The sequence below is a fragment of the Pieris rapae genome, chromosome 11 (assembly GCF_905147795.1).
Source record: "Pieris rapae chromosome 11, ilPieRapa1.1, whole genome shotgun sequence".
Taxonomy (NCBI): Eukaryota; Metazoa; Arthropoda; class Insecta; order Lepidoptera; family Pieridae; genus Pieris; species Pieris rapae.
Window position 1 is genome coordinate 9,352,133 of NC_059519.1, and position 25,051 is coordinate 9,377,183.

Sequence of the window (25,051 nt, forward strand, 5' to 3'; positions counted from 1 at the left end):
TTCGTTATTTTAATAAGGATTTTGGTTAAGGTTTTTTAAACGATTCTTTATTGTATAATTATAATTATACGGTTAAAACTTGGTTAATAATGAGTGAAGAAAGTTGTGAAGAGAGACAAAATAACGAAATGGTCGCATTACAGGTTATAAGATTTTCATTTTCAAAACAAACAATGTTATAGTATGTAAGAATTTTGTGAATAAATTGACCTTATATGCTTCCGAATACCACTTATCTCTTATTAGATATTATTTAATTTTAAATCTGATTTGTGCATTACAATTTTATAATTACTTTTATTTTAGAGCCTTTTTCTAATTAAATACACGTAAATATACACTTAAAAGTACCACAACATTAAATATTATAAAGTACTCAGTGAAATTTTTGCACCTTTATATCTCAGAAACTTAATACAGATCTATATCTTGCTTTGTTTTTGTATATACTTATAATTTTAGTTTTACTATTAATTATTGTCAATGCCATGTAAAGTAACTGTAAAGAAATGTCCAAGGATATGTGTTTATGAAAATAATCTTAAATATTACAGGCAATATATGGAGATGCAGTGGTTGACATTCGTAAAAAAGCTGTTTGGAGTGAGTGGCGTCCATTGGACATACTATTAACATTGTTGCCCCTGCACAATTCAGAAGGAGTTCACTGTTCAGTTACTCTTCAGTTGAAATGTTGTCATAATTATCCAGACAGGTACTTAATCATAAAAAATGTTTTCTGATTGCAATCAGATGTTTTCAGCCAAAGTCCAAAACTCATATTATGTTAAATACTGAAGTTATTATATAATTTTTAGACCACCCACAATTTCAATTAATAAAATGTTTGGTCTATCTGATGAAAATGCTGCAAAACTTATCACAGATCTTAAGAAAATAGCTGTTGATTTATGCGGGGAAGTCATGATATTTCAACTAGCGCAGCATACACAGGTTAGTTAATTAATTGGTTAAAATTAATTTAACATCATATACTAATTGCTTAGGTTCGTATTATAGTTGACATTACAATCATAATCATGAGACTAAAACAGTTTGTCTGTTTAAAAATATAATTAACGGGAGTCTGAACTGGTTATAGTTTTGGCTTTTTTTGATCAGCTCTTTTGTTCATGGGGTTAAGTACTTACAACTTGTAAAAAATTACACTACAATTTTGGATTTATAAAATTTAATATATAAACTGCATATTTAATAATAAAAATAATAAAAACTAATTGACATACACAAGATATTGGTATACTGAGTACCCACTTATTAATCATTTACAGATGCATTTCTAATAGCAGTTTATTAATCCTTAATTTTACTTTTATAGCAATTTTTGCATGATCACAACAAACCAACACTTTCATTTTATGATGAAATGTTGAAACAGAAGACTGAGATGGAGAAATTGAAACAACAAGACATAGAGTTGAAGGAAAACGAAGAGGTACTTTTATATTATATAATACAGATTATTCAAGATGATATTCTAAAGTAAATACTCAGTTTAGTCAATTATTCTGACATGTTAAAAATCTTTACACAACCCAGATGAACTTTAATTATATATTATATGTGTGGTCTGTGTAATGATAAGTACATTTTTGCTCAGTATGACTTATTAATATATCAAGTGTTTCATATTTTAATAGGACCTTTAAGATTTCTTAATAATGACATTACTTGTCCTGTATAGTAATGAAATTGCATTTATCATATTGATCTAAAGCCACATATATAATAAATTGTAAAAAAAATTTGTATGTAACTTTTATTAGCATATAAAAAATATAGCCAAGACGGGTTACACAACAATGACTAAATATCATGTGGTTCTTCAAGTGAGTGGTGTGTGTGCTCTTAAAAATCTTTTGGACATCAACAAATTTCTGTTTTAGTGGAAAAAAATGAAGGATGAAATACAAAGACGACAGGAAACATTAAAGAATTCTGCTAGAAGAGTTCACCGGTCAAGTCTCAGCCAAGAACAGCCAGTTACGGAGGGGCAGGGTGATGCTCCTAAACTCTTGTAGTAAGTTGATCACATTTTACTCCATTTATAAATAATTGCACCATTTTAACTTATGACATTAATTTATTTCGTAATCCTACAGCTAACAAAACATATAAATATAAAAACAAACATTTGCTCTAAAGACATGATGTAAAAATAACATTTAGAAAAGAGAAGAATCAATAAATAAGATTTAATTCATTTACCTAAGTTGGCTGTGTGATGGTGTAAAATTTAAACTAACTCTTTATTACAATGTTAACATAATGTGACAGAAAAAGACAAAACTCAGTATTTTAGAAGAGTACTTACATAAAAGTTTTTTTTTTATAATTATATAACTTTTGGAACTATTAGATTTCTTATACATTTGTCTAAACTCACATTATTAGAATTATGTATGTCAAAGCCATCAAAAAGGTCATTTTTAATCATATTCACTATATTGCGCATTACATCATCATCATCATTATCTATACTAATATTATAAAGAGGAAAGGTTTGATTTTTTGTTTGTTTGTTTGTATGAATTGAATAGGCTCCGAAACTACTTGGCAGATTTGAAAAATTCTTTCACTGTTGGAAAGCTACATCATTCCTGAGTGCCATAGGCTATATTTCATTTTCAAAAAAATAGGCATCCTTACTAAAATTACGATAACATTAACATTTGTTTATTATTTGATACAATTCTAATAGATGGCGCTGAGTTAAAGGTAGTAGTTTGGCAAGACGACGTTTGCCAGGTCAGCTATGTTTTATAATTTTCTTAACTTCTTTGTCAACTTTGAGAACAGATTTATCGATTATTCGGTCCTTTCCTCACAATATAATCTACGGTACAAACAATTCTTAACAGATTAGCTGGACCAAAACCGGTTTTCAATATATTAACGCTAATATTTTATTTTCTATCACAGTTACGCAGACGAAAGAATGTCGCCCGCTAAGAGAGTTATACGCGGTACGAACGTACCATGTACGTGCGATTCTCGAGGTGCGTACGTCCTGAGGTATACGCAACGCAATAACAAGAAGGTTTATATTGGCAATTGTTTGGGTAAGTATCAATAGCATATTTCAATATAATAGTTTTGTATTGAAAAATACAAAACACGATTTAAATTTTTCATTTACAGCCAATTCTCAAATCAATTGCGCACCACGCCTTTTATAGAAATTTTATTCGTTTTTACAACAAACTCCCAAGAGAAATTAGAGAATTATCACTAAATACATTCAAAGCCCTCGTTAAACTTAAATTAATCATAGAGCATAAAAAATAATAGAGCTTTTTATAAATTTGAGGAATACTTAAATGATACTAATGCTTGGGATTGATTTGCTCCAGTTCAAACAATTTGTATGACTAATAAACAAAAAGAGCGGATAGTTCTTGCCAGTTCTTCTTGCCCGCTTGGCTTGCAAACTGGTAGTAAAAGTAAATTTACAATAATTTAACTTCTTTATTGACGTTCATAAATGTACTTGTTTACAAAAATACACCATAATAAACTTTTATGATTGAATAACATATGAGGATTGTTTAAAGGTCACTCATCAAATGGGTCCACAACGTACCTGGCAATAGACGATGACGGTCAACAGGTGATCGCAAAAAAATGGTGTCTTTCCCCTGCCTCGGATTTCCAGACTCGGAACAGGCAACTAAACTCAGTCCAGCAAGATTTAAAAGCCATGTGCAGACTGAAACATCGCTCCCTCATCCCATACGTCGCCATGGAAACGGAATCTAAGAAGTCGGCCCGACAATTCGTCTACATTTTCCGAGATTTCGTTTTGGGCAGTTCGCTGAAATACCTCAAGAATAAAAGTTCCTTTGGTGATATGTTTGAAGTGTTAAAACTAGTGAGACATGTTGCTTTAGGGGTATTCAGTGCGTTAAATGAGTTGCATAGTGTTAATGTGTTGCATAGAGATGTGAGGTGCGAAAATGTCTTCCTGGAAGACTGTGGGACGGTCAAGTTGGTCGGGGCAAGTTTGGATATTCGTTTAATGGAGGTGTTTGAAGGGGAGAGTTATTGTGACAGGTGAGTTAAAAAGGCTATAGTGCTTTCTATTAACGCGATCTAGTTATAAAACGATATTTTTTTATTTCTGACATTGGGAGCGTTGAAGTAATAAAATAAAATCAAGAATCTCCAAAAATTGTGTGTTGTGAGCGCTCCCATTGACAAATTGTACCTACCCGACAGATGTCTTGCATATTTAAAGCGATTAGAATATTAAACAAAGTATGAAAGTACATACTGCAGCGACATCTGCCGGGCTGATATGTGTAAAATACATATATGTGTTAAAGCGCCACCCAAACGCATACAAAAAAATTAATTCAAATCGATCCAGCCGTTTAAGAGGAGTTCAGTGACATACACACGTACAGTAGAAGATAATAAAATTAAGTAATTATTATTAATATTTTGCTAAAATTGTTTCCGAAGACGATTGGAAAATTAACACTTTTCTGATACACGTGATTAAAAGCGTGAAAAAAATATGTTCGAAAATTTACTTACAAATGGAGTATTAATTTTACGTTATGCATGTCTTTCCCAATGTATTTGTTAACTTTAATATGATTCGTTTCTCCTTAATATGATTTTCTTTACGAAACTGGTTTATAGGTTTTTCAGTGTAGTTTTCCCAATTTTCTTTCCATAAACCCTTCAATGTTCAAGGAATGAATAAAAAGTTAAATTACAAGAGAGATATATGACTTTTTACTTTCAGGCAAACTAAAGCTCAGGACATCTACGCCGCAGCTCAATTATTACTGTCAATAGTATGTCCTGAGGCAATACATGAAATACCTTCCGATTTCCCTGGATCAGCCAAAGACTTCTTCTCAAGGTAAAATTAATTCTTTCCATACTTTTTAATTTTTCTATATATCTACATTATATTTTATTTAATGATTCGAAACATTATTCACTTAATAATATAATTGTAATACATATCTGGTATATGCAAAAAAATACCAAGAAACCAAAATTTGGACGATTAAACAACTATGTATATGTATATAGCACATCGACAACTCTCAACTCAATTCTGTCGATAGTAGTTTGTGTTTTTAAGTTTAACAAAAGGCTTTTATTATCAATATTTTATTTTATCTTATTACTACTAAGATTATTACAGAATTTCATTTATCGTAATAGAAATATTACTATCAATGTTATCGTTCTTATATATTTTTGTTATTAATGCCTTCAAATCTCTTCGAATCAACCGTGGTAGGGACAAGAACACAACAGACAAGAGAACGCGTAGCGGAAAAATGTGATGTGTAACCGAAAAATGTGACGGTATTTTATTTTTCAACGCCGATAAATATGATTCATTTAAAAAAAAAATACATTTTTTGTAATGCGTAAACATAATTTAACAATTTTACGTACATTATTTAATTTTGCTTAACTATATATTTAGTGTGCTAAAAAATAACAAAAATATGTTTAAAGTCCCCATACCCCTCACCCCATTGAAGTAATTGTAGATGTTTGACAGAAGACGAGCATACACAATGGCCGGCTGAGAAATTGGTACAACATGGGTTTCTAGTTGACGCACCAGTGAAATTACCTAACAGTAAGGAAAATAATGGAGAAAATGAGTCTGAGGTACGGAAAATGAATCCATTTTTTTATTTTGCCAATTTTATCGTATTTTTTGTGACTAAGCTAAAAAATGCAACGTGGAAATAGGATCAACAAACAAGCAAACAAAATTTTTTTTTTCGCCGTTTGCTTGACGTAAAATGTCTAATTTGTCATTATTATACATACATAGAATTACGTCAGGAAATACTTATTAAATATATAAACAGATTATATAATAATAATTTACTAATTAACTTACTACTATTGAAGTGAAGTGCATAGCTATATTTCTGGATCTAGCTAAGGCTTTTGTCACGGTTTCTATCGAAATCCTATTAAAAAAACTTGAGAATACTGGTGTGAGAGGGGCCCAATTGGGACTATTCAGTGACTATTTGAGCAATAGGACCCAGGCCACAAAGATTGGTGATAGTGTGAGCGAGGACCTTCCTGTTCGATACGGTGTCCCGCAGGGTAGCGTATTGGGTCCTACCCTGTTTTTAGTGTATATTAATCAGCTATGCAACCTACAGTTAACCAATGGAACCATTGTAACCTTTGCGGATGATACGGCTTTATTATTTAATGCACCGACTTGGGGGGAGGTTTACGCTCACGCCCAATCTGGCCTGGATAGGGTGACGGATTGGCTTAGCGACAATGTCTTAACGCTCAATGCAGACAAAACAAAATACATGGCATTTACAAAACGAGGGTGCCATCCACAACATCAGTGGACAATCGTGACTCATTGCTGCCCCCGTCTGCAACGCTCGAAAGGTTCGTGCGACTGCCCACGGCTGCAAAACGTTAGTACACTAATGTACCTCGGCGTACTTATAGACCATAATCTTAGCTATAATGGTCACATTGAATTGCTTTCGGGACGCTTGCGTAAGCTAATGTATGTATTCAGGAGCCTGCGTGGGGTTGCTGACTCTACTACAATTAGAATGGTGTACGAGTCGCTTTGCCAATCCCTGCTAATTTACTGCGTCTGGGTCTGGGGAGGCACCTATAAAACCTCTCTCCTGAAACTTGAGCGAGCCCAACGTGCAGTTCTTAAAACCTCATTGTCTCTCCCCTTCCGATTCCCTACTGATGAACTTTATAAAACCTGTTCTGTACTTACAGTTCGTCAACTTTTTATCTTATACACTATCTTATACATATACATATATTCTGAAACAACATTCGCTCTTATTCTTTGATACCGCTATATTGGACAAACGTCGCAAATATAACGTTTGTACAACCCCATCTTTTTCTAATTTTTCTCAACGATCGTTCTCTCTTCTTGGCTGTTACTTATATAACAAACTCAACAAAACTCTGAATATATATGCTAAAACAAAAAAATGTGTAAAGAAAACAATTCATAAATTTTTAAGTACTTTGAGCTATGATGAAACTGAAATTCTACTAGAAGTAATAAAATAATAATTTTCACATAATATGTTCTTGTCATGTCAAACACCCTTTAACACTCACTAACACACGCATGCGTACCCTTCCCCACTATCACACACACTCACATACACAATCCCTTACAAACTACCTTTTTGTTATGTATATGCTATGGAATGGAAGCCTGGTTATCCATATTACAGGTTCTTACCTAGTTTGGAAACCAGTCTCCCAATACTGGTACTATATTAAGAATTATTATTGTTTAATGTTTAAGGGAGAAAAATAAATAAATTATTATTATTATTATTAATAAATAAATAAACTTTATTTATTACTATGAGGAAAAATAAAATAGACAATGGATTGTGGAATAATATGTACCTTTTCTATTGAAGTTCTACTACGAAACTGTTACCAGGTAACTTTATAAACAAAAAAGTGTTGCCAGGTGATTTTAAGTGATATTTTTTTTATTTAAGGACGAAGGTTGCAACACAAAAATAAACAGTATAAACACACAAGTGAATGGACATTCGCGTTTGAACGCCGAGTTTGAAGTTCTCACATGGCTCGGTAAGGGTGCTTTTGGGGATGTATTGAAGGTGATTGTTACTGATATTATTTTACTAAAGGCAACTTCTGTACTTTAGTTACTGAAGTTTCCTGGAGAAACAATTGTATGGCATATACAAAACTGCTTTTGTCTTATATAGGTTACCGTAAAATTGTAAATACCGTTAGGTTGTAATCTGTCGAAAGATTGTGAACCTCAACGTACTGCTTACAGTTTAGTTTATTTCAGTAGATTGTAATCGATAGTGTAGCTATGTATACATAATGTTGGGATATTACATATTTACTTTAAAAAATATTAGCTTTAAAAATTATGCAGAAAAATCTTCATTAAGAGATGTTGACGTGGGAGTTGACACAGTTGTTTTGACTTTGTCTTACTTTTAATACCAACGTAGTATTATTTTGTCTCTATCTGTCAATTTATGTTAACATTGCGATGATAAGAGATATGAATTCATTATTCAAAATTGTACAGTTTAGTTGGTTAAATAATGAGGGATTGAGGTTATTAAACAGTGAAATAATATTTTCTTTTGAAGATCAAAGAGACAGTTCTTCTCTCTCTCTCTCTCTCTCTTCGAGAACTTCTCAAAGTGTATATTGTTTTTTGTAAAGTAAATCCAATTTCAGGTCAAAAACAAACTAGACGGCGGCTTCTACGCAATAAAACACGTGAAACTAAATCCCAAAAGTGTTGAATTAAATAAAAAAATAACACGCGAAGTGAAATTATTGTCGCGGCTAAACCATGAAAATGTCGTCAGATATTACAATGCCTGGATTGAGACTATTATAGACACAGAGATAGAGGACACGAGCGTTGAAACTACCCCGGTTAAAAGGAAAGGGGATAGTTTGGTGGATGTTGTAGCTAAACTTGGACAAGTCAAAGTGAGTATTAATAAATTTATTTAAATAATCAAAAAAGTCTTTTATTTATTTATTTATTCACACTTTCAAATGACACAATACCTAAAAATTAGAAAGAATGCAATGGGTGGCCTTATCGCTAACAAGCGATCTCTTCCAAGCAACCCTAGTAAGAAAAGAAAAAAATAAAATATAAATGATGAGTGCAAGAAGTGCATAACCAGAAGTTATATAAAAAAATATATATTTATCTGTACAACCTTACTCTAGAGAAAAACTAGAATAAAACTAAAAACTAGAATAAAATAGAATATGAATAACTAACTAAAACTAAAAAGCTAATCTTCAGGATTCATGAAGAGGAGATACAAGATCTTTTATTTACATTTTCACCATTATTTCGGTTAAAAAGTTACAAAATGTTGGAATTTGTAAGGAATAAAGTCAATATTTAATTAAGTACAAAAGAATAAAAAAATTTATTAAATTTAAAAAAAAATCTAGAAGGTTCTAGAATACGTGCATAGGTCTGAAAAAAATATTCGTTAACAATTATTTTTTTGCCTTATTAACAATAATTAAAATATTTTTTTTATATTGTAGGTAAATTGGTCGATGTCAGACGGTCCAGTACAGACTCGAGATAGTGAATCGTCGAGTGAAGAAGATTCTGATGATGACGATGATGAACCGGATCTCTGGTTTAATATCATGAAGTGAGTTTTTTAATATGTATTTTAAAATAAAAACGCATGGTTAAAACCTTTTTAGGTGTGGTTGCAGATGCCTGAATCTGTAATCTTTTCGGTGATAAGCAATCCGGTTTCCTCACCATGTTTTCCATCACCGTTTGAGCGATGTTAAATATGTACTTAGAGAGCCCATTGGTACACAGATGAAGATCCTGTGACATCATTGATGAGAGTAGCACGCTCATCCTAGATTCTTGAAATTATTTATTTTAAATACAAAAGAGGGTAGTCCCAAAGGTGAAATATACTAAAAATGTGTATGGGCTGCGGTCTCCTTATGAAATAGTATATATTTATAATATATAATAATAATTTATAATTTATATATATATATATATATATATACAACGAGCTTTTATTAATTAAATTTATACTTTTGGTGCAGTAGGGAAGAATGATGAGAGTATTTTTTTACGATGCACGCTCATACCGTCACAAAAAACCGACACCAAGTTAGCTATACTTTTTCTATTGTTAATGTTGTTTGTTTCTACAAACGTAGAAAATGGCGAAAGATAAGATTTTTAAAAAGATTTTTATCTTGTTACACCAAAGAAGTATACATTCTAACGCGTGCAAATAATTATGCATTACCAAAATTTTTACAAAAAAAGGTTTAATTTATAAATTACTTAACATTTTTGAATTTTTTTTTTACTTATTATTTTTTCAGTCCCGATGAAGACTCAAGTAGTGTTATAGAGTTCGAAGTGGATTCTCAAAACAAATCATTAACAGCGCCTTCTGAAGACACGACGATATCAGTGGAGCCACGCCTACAACAGGTGCTCTACATACAAATGGAGTTCTGCGAGAAAAACACTCTTCGACAGGCCATAGACAATTCGTTACATAGAGAACATTTTCGCGCTTGGAGGCTGTTCCGAGAAATTTTAGAAGGTATAAAAAATATTCATATTTTTTAACAAAATTTATTTCATCATTTCTGTACTAAAATATGTCATAGTATATGTAATGAGTTGGCGTGGTAGCTTCAGTGTGCGACTTTCATTTGTGAGGTCGTAGGTTCGATCCCCGGCTGTGCACCAATGGACCTTTCTATGTGCGCATTTAACATTTACTCGAACGGTGAAGGAAAACATCGTGAGGGAAAAATCGACATGTCTTAGACCTGAAAAGTTGACGCTGTGTGCAGGCACTGGAGGCTGATCACCTACTTGCCTATTAGTTTAAAAAACGATCAAGAAACAGATTCAGAAATCTGAGGCCCAGACCTAAAGTAGTTTTTTTTTAATTTTTATGTAATGTCTAATATAAACCAAAAAAATTTGTATCAGCGCCATCTGTCTCCATAGTGTTACAACGAGTAATATAATTTTAGATAAACGCCATCTATACTTATTATATTATAGATTAAGGAATATTAGCCAAGACGATAAACATGTGACTCTCATCTAGGGTCACCTGCATGTCTTAGAGAAGTGTATTCCAACCTGTTTTGTGCCATGCTACTACTAACATACATAGTTTTTAAGATTAAAAAAAAATTGTTAAAGAAACTGAAATTGTTGGCTTATGGAAGAAATTATTAGGAATTTTACTAACGAAATAAATTTAAAGTAAGAAATTTTCAAAACATACATTTTTCACAACATATTCTGTGTGAGCCTTATAATTCATACGGAAGTCATACTTAGTACTAGATCTTTCCCTTAGCCCCAGAAAAAGACGTACTGTCTAAAAGCCCTGCGATAGCTACCTTTATGACTTATGCGTAGCCTTTGCCCATAGCGCATAATAAAGCCATGTTAGTCAGACACATAAGGCTGATCTCTATCATTTAGTGACCAATGAAACAGATGCAGAAATGTGTCTGCCTCACTTAAAAATTTCTGTCACTTAACTGAATCTTCAATTCATAGGTTTAGCTCACGTCCACCAAAAAGGGATGATACACAGAGATTTGAAGCCGGTTAACATTTTCTTGGACTCCAACGATCACGTCAAAATTGGAGACTTCGGTCTCGCTACTAAGGTCTTCACAGGATTACCTGTTAATGGTAAGATTATTTATAATGTCTATACTTTTTTAATACTAATTTTTCTATCGTTACCAGGTCATATAATCTCATTTTTGTATTATATGGGTCATAAAACACTTGTAAATAATGCACTTAATAAATACTTCCCATATTAATTTATTAGTCTTTACGACTAAGTATTGTGTGTCTGTCTTCATGTTAAGATTATATCCAGGCGATGTATGTACTCGGAGCTTATTTTGAGATGAAATTGAGTAAGAACAGCCACCGAACCGTTCCTTGTACATTATTAAAAGCAAAAAAAGTTGTGTGTATACGTATATACGTGTATATGTATACACACAACTTTACGTATACACGCGTTAGAAGTTATACTTCTTTGCCGTAACGAGATAAGAATCTTTTCAAAATCTTCCGCCTTATTTTACGTTTGTAGAAGAAATTACACTAACAATAGAAAAAACTAAAATGTTGACTATAGCTAACTTCAGAGTGTCGGTTTTTTATGACGGTGTGCGCATCGTTAACATTTACTCTCATCGTTTTTCCCTTTCAAAAATAATCGTAAAACGGATGCAGGTATGTGTCTAACCCGATGACTGAAGAATAGTGAAGCTCATTTGACGTTTCAGATAAATCGCAAGATAGCAAAGATACTGATGGACTGCTCACGGGAAAGGTAATTTATAAATTTATCTATAATTTTATTAATTTCAAAATTATAAAAGAATTGGTTGATTTTACTCTGCGTAAAAGACAAAGTTAGCCAAAGGCAAATTGGCTTGTCATATTGTAGGTTCGATATATCTCTCTCTAACCAGCTGCCCACTGAAATATTTTCAACGTATGGTCCTACAAGAAAATAGCGTACCAATTCTTAAAAAGGCAATGCAATCGCGAGCCTTCTGGCATCGAGTGTAATGGGCCTCGATGAGACTACTACTACCCAATTATATATCTGGCTTTTCCAACCTTGCTCTTTTTGTGAAAATAGAAACTAATTAAAAAATAATAGTAGAATCGAGAATTAGGGCTGACTCTCATACTTCAAAAAATTATTGGATTTAAAAAAGACAGTTTATTAAGTCTCGTATCTAATCTCACAATTGAAGACAGGATATAATGTACGCCGTGTGAATTCTGTTTTACTTGTTACAACAAATAAAGTATGCAATATTTTGTCTGGGCCTTAGATTTCTGTATCTGTTCTTTGATCCTTTTTAATAGGTGATCAGCTTTCTAATGTAATTCAGTTTCCCCAGGATGTTTTCCTTCACGTACGAACGAGACAGTAAGTCCACAGTCAAAGTCAAAAATCATTTATTCATATAGTTAACACATTTACACTTAAGAACGTCATAAAAAGAAATATACATTAAATGCTTCTAATTTTAAAATTGTCAGTTCTAAAATCAAGGGCGTAGAACGGAAAAGAAGATCTGGCAATAAACTCTCCGCCACTCTTTTTAATCGCCAAGTTTTTTGTTTTACACAACGTTTGTAAAGACCTGCAACCATTATCCACATGTCATAAGAAATTAATAATATCAATTACTAGCAGACTCGGCCAAGCGTTGCTGTGGCTAAGGTTTTTGTTATATTACATAGTAGTAAATTAATCAAGGGAAACCGTAGGAGAACTTATGTGAAACGTTGGTACCACGACACGGACCTAAACTAAACTACCTTTAACTCAGCGCCATCTGTTAGAATTGTATCAAATAATAAACAAATGTTAATGTTATCGTAATTTTAGTAAGGATGCCTATTTTTTTTGAAAATGAAATATAGCCTATGTCACTCAGGAATGATGTAGCTTTCCAACAGTGAAAGAATTTTTCAAACCTGCCAAGTAGTTTCGGAGCCTATTCAATTCATACAAACAAACAAACAAACAAAAAATCAAACCTTTCCTCTTTATAATATTAGTATAGAAAAACAAAGATTTGTGTCAGATTGATAAAGATATCAGCAGGAGGCATAGAGTGCATTTACATTCTCGTGGGAACACACAAAATACATAGTCGAAATAACTAAAATTGTCATTAAGACTATCGATGGAACTTATTACCCACTATTCTCTTTTCCTTAAAGGTCATATTATAAGTTTATTTTTGTAGGTAGGAACAACTCTGTATGTTGCACCCGAGTTACAACAGTCCGCAACCAAAGTTATATACAATCAAAAAGTCGATATTTACTCTCTCGGAATAATTCTATTCGAAATGTTCCACGCACCGTTTGAAACTGGCACCGAGAGGTTCACAGTATTAACCAATTTGAGGAAAAATGACGTTATACTGCCCCCGGATTTTGTTAAGGAGGAGAATGCTAAGCAGATTCATGTTATAAGGTACGTCTATATAAATATGTTTTATATGTTCGGAAAAACTCTTTGTAAATTTTTAAGTTTAGTGCTTGGGATATAGTAAGAGAAGTATGTAATTACTTCTCTCGAGTTCAGTGTCCCTGCTAACTTCTCATGGTCAGATGACTATGCAGTGCTGTACATGCTTCAGTCTGTGAAGATGAGAACTGTTGTGGGGTTTGAGGTCGCCGCGGTGATGCAGCACCTTTTCTGTTATGTTACAACTTACATCATTATGAATAGTTAAATATCGCTAGGAAATTTAAATTATAAAGTACTATTTGTAGTTTCTAATCTTACACCTTTAAAACAATTCTGTTTGTAATATTAAAAAAAACTAAAATAGTTAAAATGTTGTCGTGTTTTTTAAGGAATTGCTTTATAATAATATTAATTTATTTGCAAGAATATGGTAGACTAATGTTATGGTGTTACAATCGAAAGTTAGCATATTCTGCTACAGATGCAAATTTGTCATAAAAGGTAGAATTAAAGTTTTTTTTTTATAGAACAGAGGACAAACGGGCAGGAGGCTCACCTGATATTAAGTGATACCGCCGCCCATGGACACTTAATGTCAGAGGGCTCGCGAGTGCGATTTCGGCCTTTTAGTTGCAATTAAATTAGTTATTAATAATATCTCATATCAGGTCCCATTTATTCTATATTTCAGGTGGCTGTTAGACCATGACGCGGGTGTAAGGCCTACCAGCGCAGAACTATTGGCCAGCGAACACGTCCCTAGAGCAGTTCCCGAAGGAGCGTTATCCGGTCTTTTGTCCCATACCCTGTCAGACAGGGGCTCCAGGGGATACCAAAGACTTGTCACAGCCTGTTTAGAGCAAAAGCCGTCGCCGGCTGAAGACTTTACATACCACAGTGCGATGAAAACGAAACCTATGGAAGTTATCGGTGCTATTAAAGATGTTATTACTAAGGTTTGTATATAGGCCGGCAACGCACTTGCGAATTTTATGGCAATGTGTGTTCATGGGCGGGGCAGTATCACTTAACATCAGATGATGATTATACCTTCTGTATACCAGGGTCGCAATAAAAATTCCCAATCCAGATAGTAACAGATCGCGTTTAAGTGTACGGCTTTATAAAATGGAATACTTATCTTAAGTTGTATAGTTTCATAATAGGGCTTCAGAATTGCTTCTTGGCATTGAACACATTAAACGACATATATATATATATATATATTTTAATTTAACTTTACAGTCCAATATCAGAGGCACGTAATGACTAAGAAACCACCTGCGCATGAGTCGAATCTGGCTAATATTTTTGCCTTAACTGGTCTGGTAATCCTCCTGTGATTTGCAGGTGTTCAGAAGTCACGGAGCGATAGAATTTTCACCCCCGCTCCTGATCCCGCGAGCTAATAGATGGGACCAATGTCCCAATTCTGTGAAAGTTATGACCCTGTCTGGGTCTGTTTGTCATCTGCCGCACGATTTGAGACTGCCTTTTGCCAGGTGAGATAAATCATATGCCAGGGGAAGTTATATACCCGCTAAAGTAACGCGGAAAGCAAACATATTTTTTTTATAATAATTAACACAAAACCCAGTTATGGTAAAAAGTAGTTTAGATGATGGCAAGACTTCTTTTCTTTCAGAAAATAATTTATGTATACAGCCCATTTTTCATAACGTAGAATATAAAGATGAAATATGTTTATTATGGAACATAAGATACAGATAATAAAGAAGACAGAGGGTGTAGGCCAAGAGAAAAAGCCGGCGAAAAAACTCTCGGTACTATTTTAAAGTTGAAACTCATCAAACCACAGTTATTTTAAAACAAATATCGCAAATTAATTAGAAGTAGCCTGTCTAGCACTAGTCCCAGGCCCTTTTATCAACTAGATAATCGCTAACTTTATAGTAAGCCTTTTTACACAGCTTTTCTTTGATACATTTCTTCAATTTATTAAAAGAGATAAAAGAGCCTCTGGGAAAATTCCAGTTAAAGAAAAGTCAAGACAAGATAGTATAGTACGGGGAAATTGCAGCCTGCGTTTGGTACTATTTAGAACTATTAGTGATAACACTATTTTGAATTTGAGTGAGAAAGGGCGAAGGTAGTATGAAGCAAATACCCATGGAGCGAGAGCAGGGAGCAAGCAAGTGAAAAAATATAGAGAGAGAGTGGGATAGAGCGAATGTCGCATTACGCAAAGTGCCATGGAGCGAGAGATGGGAGAGAGCTATAGTGAGAAAGATTGAGAGAGAGTAAGAGAGATCGAGAATAATATAAAATTGTTGTGTCACGGGGTTAGTAACTGAACTCCTCCGAAACGGCTCGACCGATTCTCATGAAATTTTGTGTGCTTATTGGGTAGGTCTGAGAATCGAACAACATCTATTTTTCATCCCCCTAAATGTTAAGGGTGGTCCACCCCTAAATTTTTTTATTTATTTTTTTACGATACACCATACAAAAATACATACAACCCTAAACCCTTTTGTTAATTATAAACTTTAATTTTTGGTACAAAAACATGGCAAAACAACGTTTGCCGGGTCAGCTATATATACATATATGTATATGTATATATATAAATATATATAATTGCATTTTCTAATATGCAATAGCATAATACGTACGAACATTTAAAATTTTAAATCGGGATATACAATGGAAGTTTTGTCCAACAGGAGTGATGCTAACTCCCAATTTATATTCTTCCAGGCATATAGCATATTCGGGATCGAAATACATGCGCCGGTATATAGTGGACCGCGTTTATAGAGAGACTGAGAGGACGGTAAAAGGATTTCATCCAAGGGAAATTATGGAATGCGCGTTTGATATGGTCACACCGAGTTATGGTATGTTGCCCTATAAAATATTAATTAGCTCAATTAATTTTTATTATTTTTATACTTAATTTTCAGACACGCTATGGCCTGACGCAGAGCTTTTAGTTGTGGCCTGTCGAGCGGCTACGGGTTCCTCTCTTAAGGTCACCCTACAATTGAATCATACAGAGTTGTTAAAGACGTTATTGTTATCCTGTGGAGTGCCGTTGGACAAGCACGCTTTGCTTTATCCTGTGCTCGTTGATGTCAGTTTGGGTATGTCATTTTATTTTTAGGACGGAAATGTTTTTTTGGAGTTTCTTTTCTCAAATAACCTATGTTTTTACTTGCGTTTCGAGTTTTGTTATATCTACCTGCATTTTTGTTGCTGTTTTGTTTTGTGAATTTTTGTATAGTTACCTTCATCTGTGCGTCTCTAGTAATAATTATTTAGTCTTAGTTTGTAATGATTTCTCAGTAAGCGAATTTTTAATTCAATTTTTATTTCTCATAAATAAAGTTATTCTAACCGTAATAATTATTATAGATCTGGTAAATATGGGCTTTGTAATTTTTACTATAAGAGCAGTGTTGGCCTAGTGTGCCAGTGGACGTTAACTTCGTTCTAAAGGCGAAGGAAAACATCGTGAAGAAACCGACGTGTCTTGGACCCAAAAAGTCGACGACGTTGTGCAGGCACTGGAGACTGATCATCTACGGTCGACCCAGACCTAAAGAGTTTGGAGATCCAATGATTTATTATTTCATTTAATTTTTAGTATATAAAGACGTTAAAATTTGATCCATAGTGCATCTAATCACGCTTTTGACAAATCAACGTAGATTATATTTTAATGTTCTTTCAAGTAAAAATTCAACTACAAACTTTAATGACGTCATGCCTAACGAACTTAACTGATGTGAACTGGCGCCTCATCCTTAGGAATTAAACAGGATGGGCACTGGTTGATAGTCGCATTTTTTTTAAAATATTTAATTACATATTACTTTATGAATATCTTTCGATCAAGGTCGCATAACGAACCTCCAACTCCAGACGCATTTAGCCACGCTCTGTGTGACAAATCGGGACATCACCAACCTCTTGCGTCTCATGGAGGCTGATGTAGATGTCAAGCAAGTGAGAGAGCTGGTGGCCCAAGTGAGAAGAGATCGAAGTGAGACTTTGGAGAGGGCTGTGAGAGAGTTGGAGACTGTATGCAGTTATGCTGCTGTTTTGGGGTGTGAGGTATGAATTTATCCACAACATTATTTAACTATGTATATATAAATTAATCAAAATAGAATTTTATATTGACGAAATGTTTCTAAATTTACATTAACTGATATTTCTTAAATCTCAAACGCCTCAAACGAACGAGAAAAACTGGTAATACAATTAAATGTGTGTTGTAAAAATACTTTTGATGCGATAACTTCTTATGGAAGGGTACCGCTTCGTTACGTAACGCGTTACGACGCCTGTCTAGCATCCCTTTCTGTCACCCATAAGGCAGTGTTAGGCAGGCTCCTCCCTCACTCTAACTAATGAATAGCTGTATATGCGCACCCAACTGACTCACGCATTTCTAACAAATCTCAACAAAAAATGCCGTAATTATCGAATATGGATTTGTTTTCGTCGCTGTTTTGTTGTCTTTATAAATTCTCCGTTGCTTAATCCATCTGGATTCATTACGCTTCATAAAAATAATTTTGAATAAAATTTCAGTGTCCAATAACAGTAGCGCCATTCCTCGCGTACAATGCGACGCAGCACCGCGGCGTCTTTTGGCAGATGTCAGTGTTGAGACAACCTAGGGTGGCCAAACATCGCTCAAAAGATCTTATAGCTGCCGGCGGACGGTAAGCATTATTTACCGTACAATCTTATATATAAAATTCTCGTGTCACGGGGTTAGTAACCGAACTCCTCCGAAACGGCTCGACCGATTCTCATGAAATTTTGTGTGCGTATTGGGTAGGTCTGAGAATCGAATAACATCTATTTTTCATCACCCCAAATGTTAAGGGTGGTCCACACCTAAACATTTTATTTATTTTTTAGACAAAATGTTTTCGTTTTTATTTTTTTACGATACACCATACAAAAATACATGCAACCCTATGTTTTTTTTGTTAATTATAAACTTTAATTTTTTGGCACAAAAACATGGAAAAACAACGTTTGCCGGGTCAGCTAGTATATATATATATATATTTGGATGATACGTGATCATTGGAAATAATTATTTTTGTTATTAAGGATAAATAGCATAACTTTGCTTAGAATACATATTACGAGTTAGATTACATAAAAATATACGTAATTTGAACGTACGAACGAACAATCGTATACGTACTATTCGAGATTTACTGTTCACGATGAGACTGCAAATTTTAATTTTAATCTTTTAGATATGATAACTTGGTTGAGGAGTTTCGGAAGATCTCGCGAGCAGAAAAAGACCACGATGGTGCCCAATTGAATTGCAGTTCAGTTGGCTTTTCAATGGCGTTAGAAAGGATGGCGGCCATTTTGAAATCTTTAGAAGTAGAAGTGCCTCCCGCTGTGAAAACGCCAGAGGTATAAGATCAACTACATGATAATTGTTGTAAGAATATACCATAGTAACCTATAATCCTTAAAGCACATATACTAAAATCTAAACTATTGTTTCTTTCTGGAATCGAATAAATGTGATTAAAAACGTATCGGTTGGCGATTAATTGATATTTGAAATCGATGCAAATTTGTATGCCCAAGAATCATCGTGGACTCGACTCACATTAATTAGCGGCAAGGCTCTTTTCTAAAGTTATCCTTTGATTTTATTAATGAAAATTTCGAAAATATAAAACATGCTTATTATTATTTCTTTATATATTTGTTTTTCGCTAATTCCCTGATTTTGTTGTCTGAGGTCTCTTTCCGATTTTAATTACGTTAGGTAATCATACATAACTGTTGTTAGATTTGGGGAGCCTTTTATGTAAAATATATTTTGGTTAGGATTCACTCGCAACACTTCTATAATACTTTACACCGAAAATTGTTTTTACAATATTAAGATGTTTAATATAGCTTTGCACCTATTTGCTTGAACGGTGAAGGAAAACATCGTTAGGAAACCGGCTTGCTTTAGACCCAAAAAGTTGGCATGTATCAGGCACAGGAGGCTGATCACCTCCTTGCCTAGGCAAGAAATGGTCAAACAGATTCAAAAATCTGAGGCCTAGACCTAAAGAGGTTGTAACGCCACTTATTTATATACGTTTAAACTAGTTTATATTAACTATTAAATCTAAAATTTCAGCACGAACTAATATGCGTATGCGTAACGGGCGCGTACGAGAACGTAACCACAAATCGGGGTCAGCTCGCACGCGAGTTGTGGACGCAAGGCTACAGGGCGGTCGTTTGGCCCTGCAGTGCGAGGGAGTCACACGATCTGACGAAAGCCTCTATAGTACTGGTGCAGGACGGGAATTACGTCTTTGTGTCGTATTGGGAAGGGACTAGGTATGTATGGGATATACTGCTAACTTGGTTTCTATGCCACGACTTATATTTCGATTTAGGATTCCACAATTGACAGCTACTGTCATTTTGTAAAATAATGATACCATATATAATAGTGTAGTGATGTACACAAAAATTGATAAATAATCGCGATTTATCTTTATGTAATCATAAGTCATAGCAGCCAACACAGCGCACATAGTTCGCAACAGCTGACCGTGTAGTGAATAGACTATTATTCATTTGTGCCAATCCAGGCTATTTTAATATGTGTATATCATCTAAATAATTGTTAAGTATTATGTATGTCACACTCTCTAAGACACAGAATTCAATAAAAATATTAGTTGGAGACTCAATCTACTTTTATTAGTCCTATTATCATTCCAATTTTCAAAGTATAAAATCAAGATTGATAAAGCGATTTTATACCCTTTATGGAATATTATTCCAAAAAATTCTAGTTTAAGTTCTATAATGTGAAAAAAAGTTTCACTTTTACCGTGATTTCATAAAACCAGACAACATTTTGTTTTTTAATTTCATGTTTTGTGTTTAAGACATGTGTGCACGTCTGTTGGGTACGCTTGGTTTATATAAGATTTGTTACAGAGTACGTGAATATAAAGTTCAATTTACGGATGTCATAGATTTCGTGAAACAAAAACTTAGCCCCGAAACATCTATACGGAATCCCGAGTATGGTGAGTCTTTTATTCATACGAATTCGTGAAATTATTAAAATCCAAACATTTTCAACGGAAAGTAAGGACTACCGCACAGCCGAAACACGTACGTTACGTTACGTATAATATTTGAACTGGTTTTTCTTGTCCATTTTTTAAAGGCTATATGTCAAGATAACAGCAAATGTTTTATGGTTTTATCAGTGTACCTTGGGTGGCAACCAGTGTGGTAGTTGGTGGTGTCACCCCATAAAAAGTAAATAGAAATAAAATTTATATGATGAAGCACATGGAATATTATTAAAAGATCGCGAGTATGAGACGGGAAATCCCCCATGACAGTGTCAGTCTCTTTTGCTGGAATCTCCGAATTCCAAGTTGAATTGGTTCTGGAATACTTCTGAGGGCTGATATACATAATAATTATTTATTTATTCACACTTTGTTCCAAAGAAACATAAATAAATAAAAATTACAATTACAATAAAAATTACCCTTCCAGGCAACCTTAAAACAATTTTATTATTTAATTACCCAAATTTTTATTAAATTAATTACCCACAATTCTTGATGATTTTAATATGATTTACCTATATTATGGGTTTATAGGTAGTCGGTCGGTAAGTTGGAGTGAGAGTGACAGAACGAGCGGTCCCTGTATTTCTGTCACGTTCGTGAAAGCCTCCGAGAAAATCACCAAAAATTGTAAACGACATTGTGAAGTGCAGGTATTTATTTTTTGTTATGTGTTATTCTATTTAAATTGACGTTGATTCATTTATCAATATCATTAAAAAAAAATTAATATTTGCATCTATAGGTTTTATGTTTTTATGCTTAATAGGCTAGTGTTTAAACTAAGTATTAAAAAATAATATCTTCATTATTTTGAAAGATACACACAAAAAATACCTAAAAATCGGAATTGCAATTTGCAAAAAAAAATATAACTCCTGGAATACAAAAAACCGTAGAGCATACATGAGGATTATTCGGGTTCCTATGCTCGTACACCCTGTATATCTGTAACTAAACTAATGTTAGGAAAAATATAACTCCTGGAATACAAAAAACCGTAGAGCATACATGAGGATTATTCGGGTTCCTATGCTCGTACAACTTGTATATGTGTAACTAAACTAATGTTAGGAAAAATATAACTCCTGGAATACAAAAAACCGTAGAGCATACATGAGTATTATTCGGGTTCCTACACTCGTACACCCTGTATACGTGTAACTTAACTGATGTTAGGTTATATCACACTACAGATAAACAACCAAGTAACCACCATCCTTCAGCATCTGGGGGTACAGAGCGCATGTCGCGTGCGCGTGAGTGTTCTAGCGCTCAGTTGCGAGTCCGCGTGCGTTCGTTTGCTCTGCGCGCACCTGTCCGCGCCCTTGCACGTACATTACTTGCCGCATGCGTTTCGACCTGTCACCGATAGGTATGTACTTTTTAAATGACTTCAAAGGGCAGTATTGATATTGCTGAAACTGGAGTATAAAATTAAGTCATATTTGTATGTATGTGTGTATGGATTTTTCTAGGAAACGTCATTCGGATTTTCCTTTTTATTGAAATCGGGTGTCAATTTAATGAACAGTGTTTCCAAACCAATTCGACTTTGGGTCCTTCAAGAAAAGAGCGTACCAATTGTTAAAAGGCCGGCAACGCACTCGCGAGCCCTCTGGCATTCAGAGTGTCCATGGGCGGCGGTATCAGTTAACATCAGGTGAGCCTACCGGTTTGACCCCAGTTCTATAAAAAAAAAAGTTGAAGTTTCTTCAAAGTTGGTTCAGTTGATTTTCTAAGATTATCTGGTAGGAAGATGCTGTCTCCTGCTGTGATTAATGAAGTATCTTCTAAAGTGTTCTCGTTGATTCCAGATTTCCCAAGAGGCAAGATGTCCTCGAGGAAGCCTTACATGAGTTGACGAATCTGGTGAAGCAAGGAAACCAGGGCCGGGCGATGGACGAAATACAACTCTATGCTCTTTATTCCATACCGGATTCACTATGCAGGATAATTACTTGATATTTTAAATTAATATTATTTAAACTCTTCCCCCCCCCCCCCCCCCATGAATTTTACAAACTATTTTCGTTAGCCTTTTCAGACAATTGCATAGATTATAGAAGCTATAGAGAATTTTGTTGACGTATAAACTAGTACTAGGGTGGAAGAAACACTAAGGAAACTAATTTATTTAATTTATACATATGTTTTCTTTAATTTTAATTACACAGTTATCCCGTAGTGTTCAGTTTCTTCACTAGATGGCGTGTATTAAAATATATTTTTGAATTAAATATTGTGTAATTTAAAATTAAGTTTAAAATGTTTTGTAACGCCGCCATTTTGATGCAATGTGAATGCCTAAAATAAATTATGTGAAATTATTAAAGAAATGCTTAATAATTGACTTTAGAAATGTTTTCAAATATCTTTTTAAAAATTAAATATGACGAATACTAGGAAATTTTAGTTTGAAAAGTTTAGTTTCATTAAAAAAAATCCAAAAAGCGCGGGGATTATTTTATTAACATAATAGTGCCATAATTAATACAGACCGACAACATATACTTAATGAATTTTGATACAATACGTAACTAGCTTCCTTAACACACATAGGTATATGTTGTTATTTCATACCGGAAGAAGGATATATATATTTGATTATATACGAGACTAAAGCTAAATCTGCGTCCCGTATATGAAAAATGCTTTGGACGATATATTATATCACTCTTAAGTTTCTGAATAGGGTTTGCGATATTGCATAATTTATTTAATGGAGTATTATAACAACCTATGATTTTTCTATAAATAGCAAATTTTACACACGATACTGTTTTTTAAAAAAAAATCAAATATTTTTTTAAATAGGTTTTTATTATAAGTAAAAGTTTTATTTATACCAATTTTTATTAAAATAATGTATTGACTTCATACAAATGACCATATAAACTAATATCGAGTTTTTGTTCCCAAATTTAATAGTTCTATGGATATCCATAGAACTATTAAATTTAGCGCTAATGACCATCGCCCATTACTTTACACCATTGAAATTGGGATGGCTATCGCTATTGGTTACGAATTACCAGCCCTGTGCCTTTCCTCACCATAAAATCAGCTACTTCAAAATGCCATCCTACGCAAGATGTCGTACCATGTTTATAAATACGTAAACAAACATGTCTTTGTGTTAGGGGCTATTCAGTACTACTACTAAAAGCTTTGCTTACTTTTGCTGACGAGAGGGGGGGATAAATTCCAGTAAATCTGTTTACATAATACTTGAACGGCCCCTTCATTATAATTTTTAAATAACACAAACGCTTGTAAAACAATTTCCGATAAAACTCCAAGAAGTAGGAAAGTAAAAAAATCTATTTATTCATTAACACTTCGTTGCATTACATAAAAGAAAAAAAAATATTAGACATAATTTGATGAAAAGCAACTGGCGGCCTTATCGCTTTCGAGCGATTTCTTCCAGACAACCACTGTTAAATCAAGATATACTATCCTTATTTATATATTTCGTAATTATTACCTAATACAGATATATTACATTGATATATTGTGTAAGACAATGTGAATTTTATATAGAATACTTTAAACAGGTGAACTTTAAAAATGTTGATTTAAAAATAAATTGTGTATATACTATTAAATTTTATTTAGTTTTCATGTACAACGTGAATATTAAAAGAAATTGTTATTCTTAATAATTTTATATTTGAAACAATAAATCATAATATACTAAAAGTTTTTTATTTACAACGCAACTTGTTGCTCTTTATTTATAGATCGAGTTAAAATCAAATCGATACATTAATTATTAAGTGATTTATTTAATTACTAAAGTATATACAAAAGACAGACCTTTCCTGAGGTGAGGTAATACTTCTACTATCAAGAAACAAATGTTTTATTGCCGGGAATCAAACTTGGGTAATACGCCATGTGCGACGAATCCTTACAGTTAATTAAAGCCTTTTTTATATAATGTATAAGAAATTTTATATAAATAATTTAAAAAAAAGTTCGTATTGGAAATCAGTCCCACAATCTATTGCATAGTTCTCGATATAAGCGGTGCAAAGGTCAAATGTACGGGTGGTACTGAAGGTCCATTTCCGGAAATGGAGCAGGCACTGGTGAGGAGTATGCAAACAATGATTGACAGGAACATAGCCATTGTTGCCCAGAATAAGAGGATGATGAGGAACCTGGCACTTCGCCAGGGTAGTTGGGTACTCGTACGTAGGACTTCTTCGTAGCTCAGTGGTCTGGAAAGATAAATGTTAGGGATGTCACATTCTGCATTAAAAATCTATTAATATATAATCGATTTTTTCCTAATTCTTAAATTCATTCCAAAATTAAACA

General features: G+C 33.6%; 1 protein-coding gene across 1 annotated transcript; it reads left to right on the forward strand.

Moving 5' to 3' along the window:
• LOC110994156 (eIF-2-alpha kinase GCN2) lies at nt 1–24,057 on the forward strand. Its single transcript, XM_045630123.1, has 28 exons — nt 1–143; nt 555–715; nt 819–954; nt 1,340–1,456; nt 1,908–2,041; nt 2,944–3,083; nt 3,576–4,074; nt 4,775–4,894; nt 5,544–5,667; nt 7,536–7,658; nt 8,263–8,523; nt 9,106–9,218; nt 9,928–10,154; nt 11,138–11,275; nt 11,890–11,936; nt 13,378–13,610; nt 14,299–14,563; nt 14,958–15,109; nt 16,329–16,468; nt 16,535–16,714; nt 17,470–17,687; nt 18,171–18,304; nt 18,857–19,025; nt 19,756–19,961; nt 20,574–20,665; nt 21,257–21,375; nt 21,919–22,097; nt 22,540–24,057. The coding sequence occupies exons 1-28, from the start codon at nt 90–92 to the stop codon at nt 22,685–22,687; spliced, it is 4,629 nt and encodes a 1,542-aa protein (XP_045486079.1). The 5' UTR covers nt 1–89; the 3' UTR covers nt 22,688–24,057.
• The last annotated feature ends 994 nt before the right edge of the window (nt 24,058–25,051 follow it).

Excerpts from the sequence above, each read along its gene's own strand:
- LOC110994156 (XM_045630123.1), top strand. The coding sequence starts at position 90 with ATGAGTGAAGAAAGTTGTGAAGAGAGACAAAATAACGAAATGGTCGCA. Across the intron at positions 144-554 it reads ACGAAATGGTCGCATTACAG|GCAATATATGGAGATGCAGT; the intron begins GTTATAAGATTT and ends TAAATATTACAG. Across the intron at positions 11,937-13,377 it reads ATGGACTGCTCACGGGAAAG|GTAGGAACAACTCTGTATGT; the intron begins GTAATTTATAAA and ends TTATTTTTGTAG.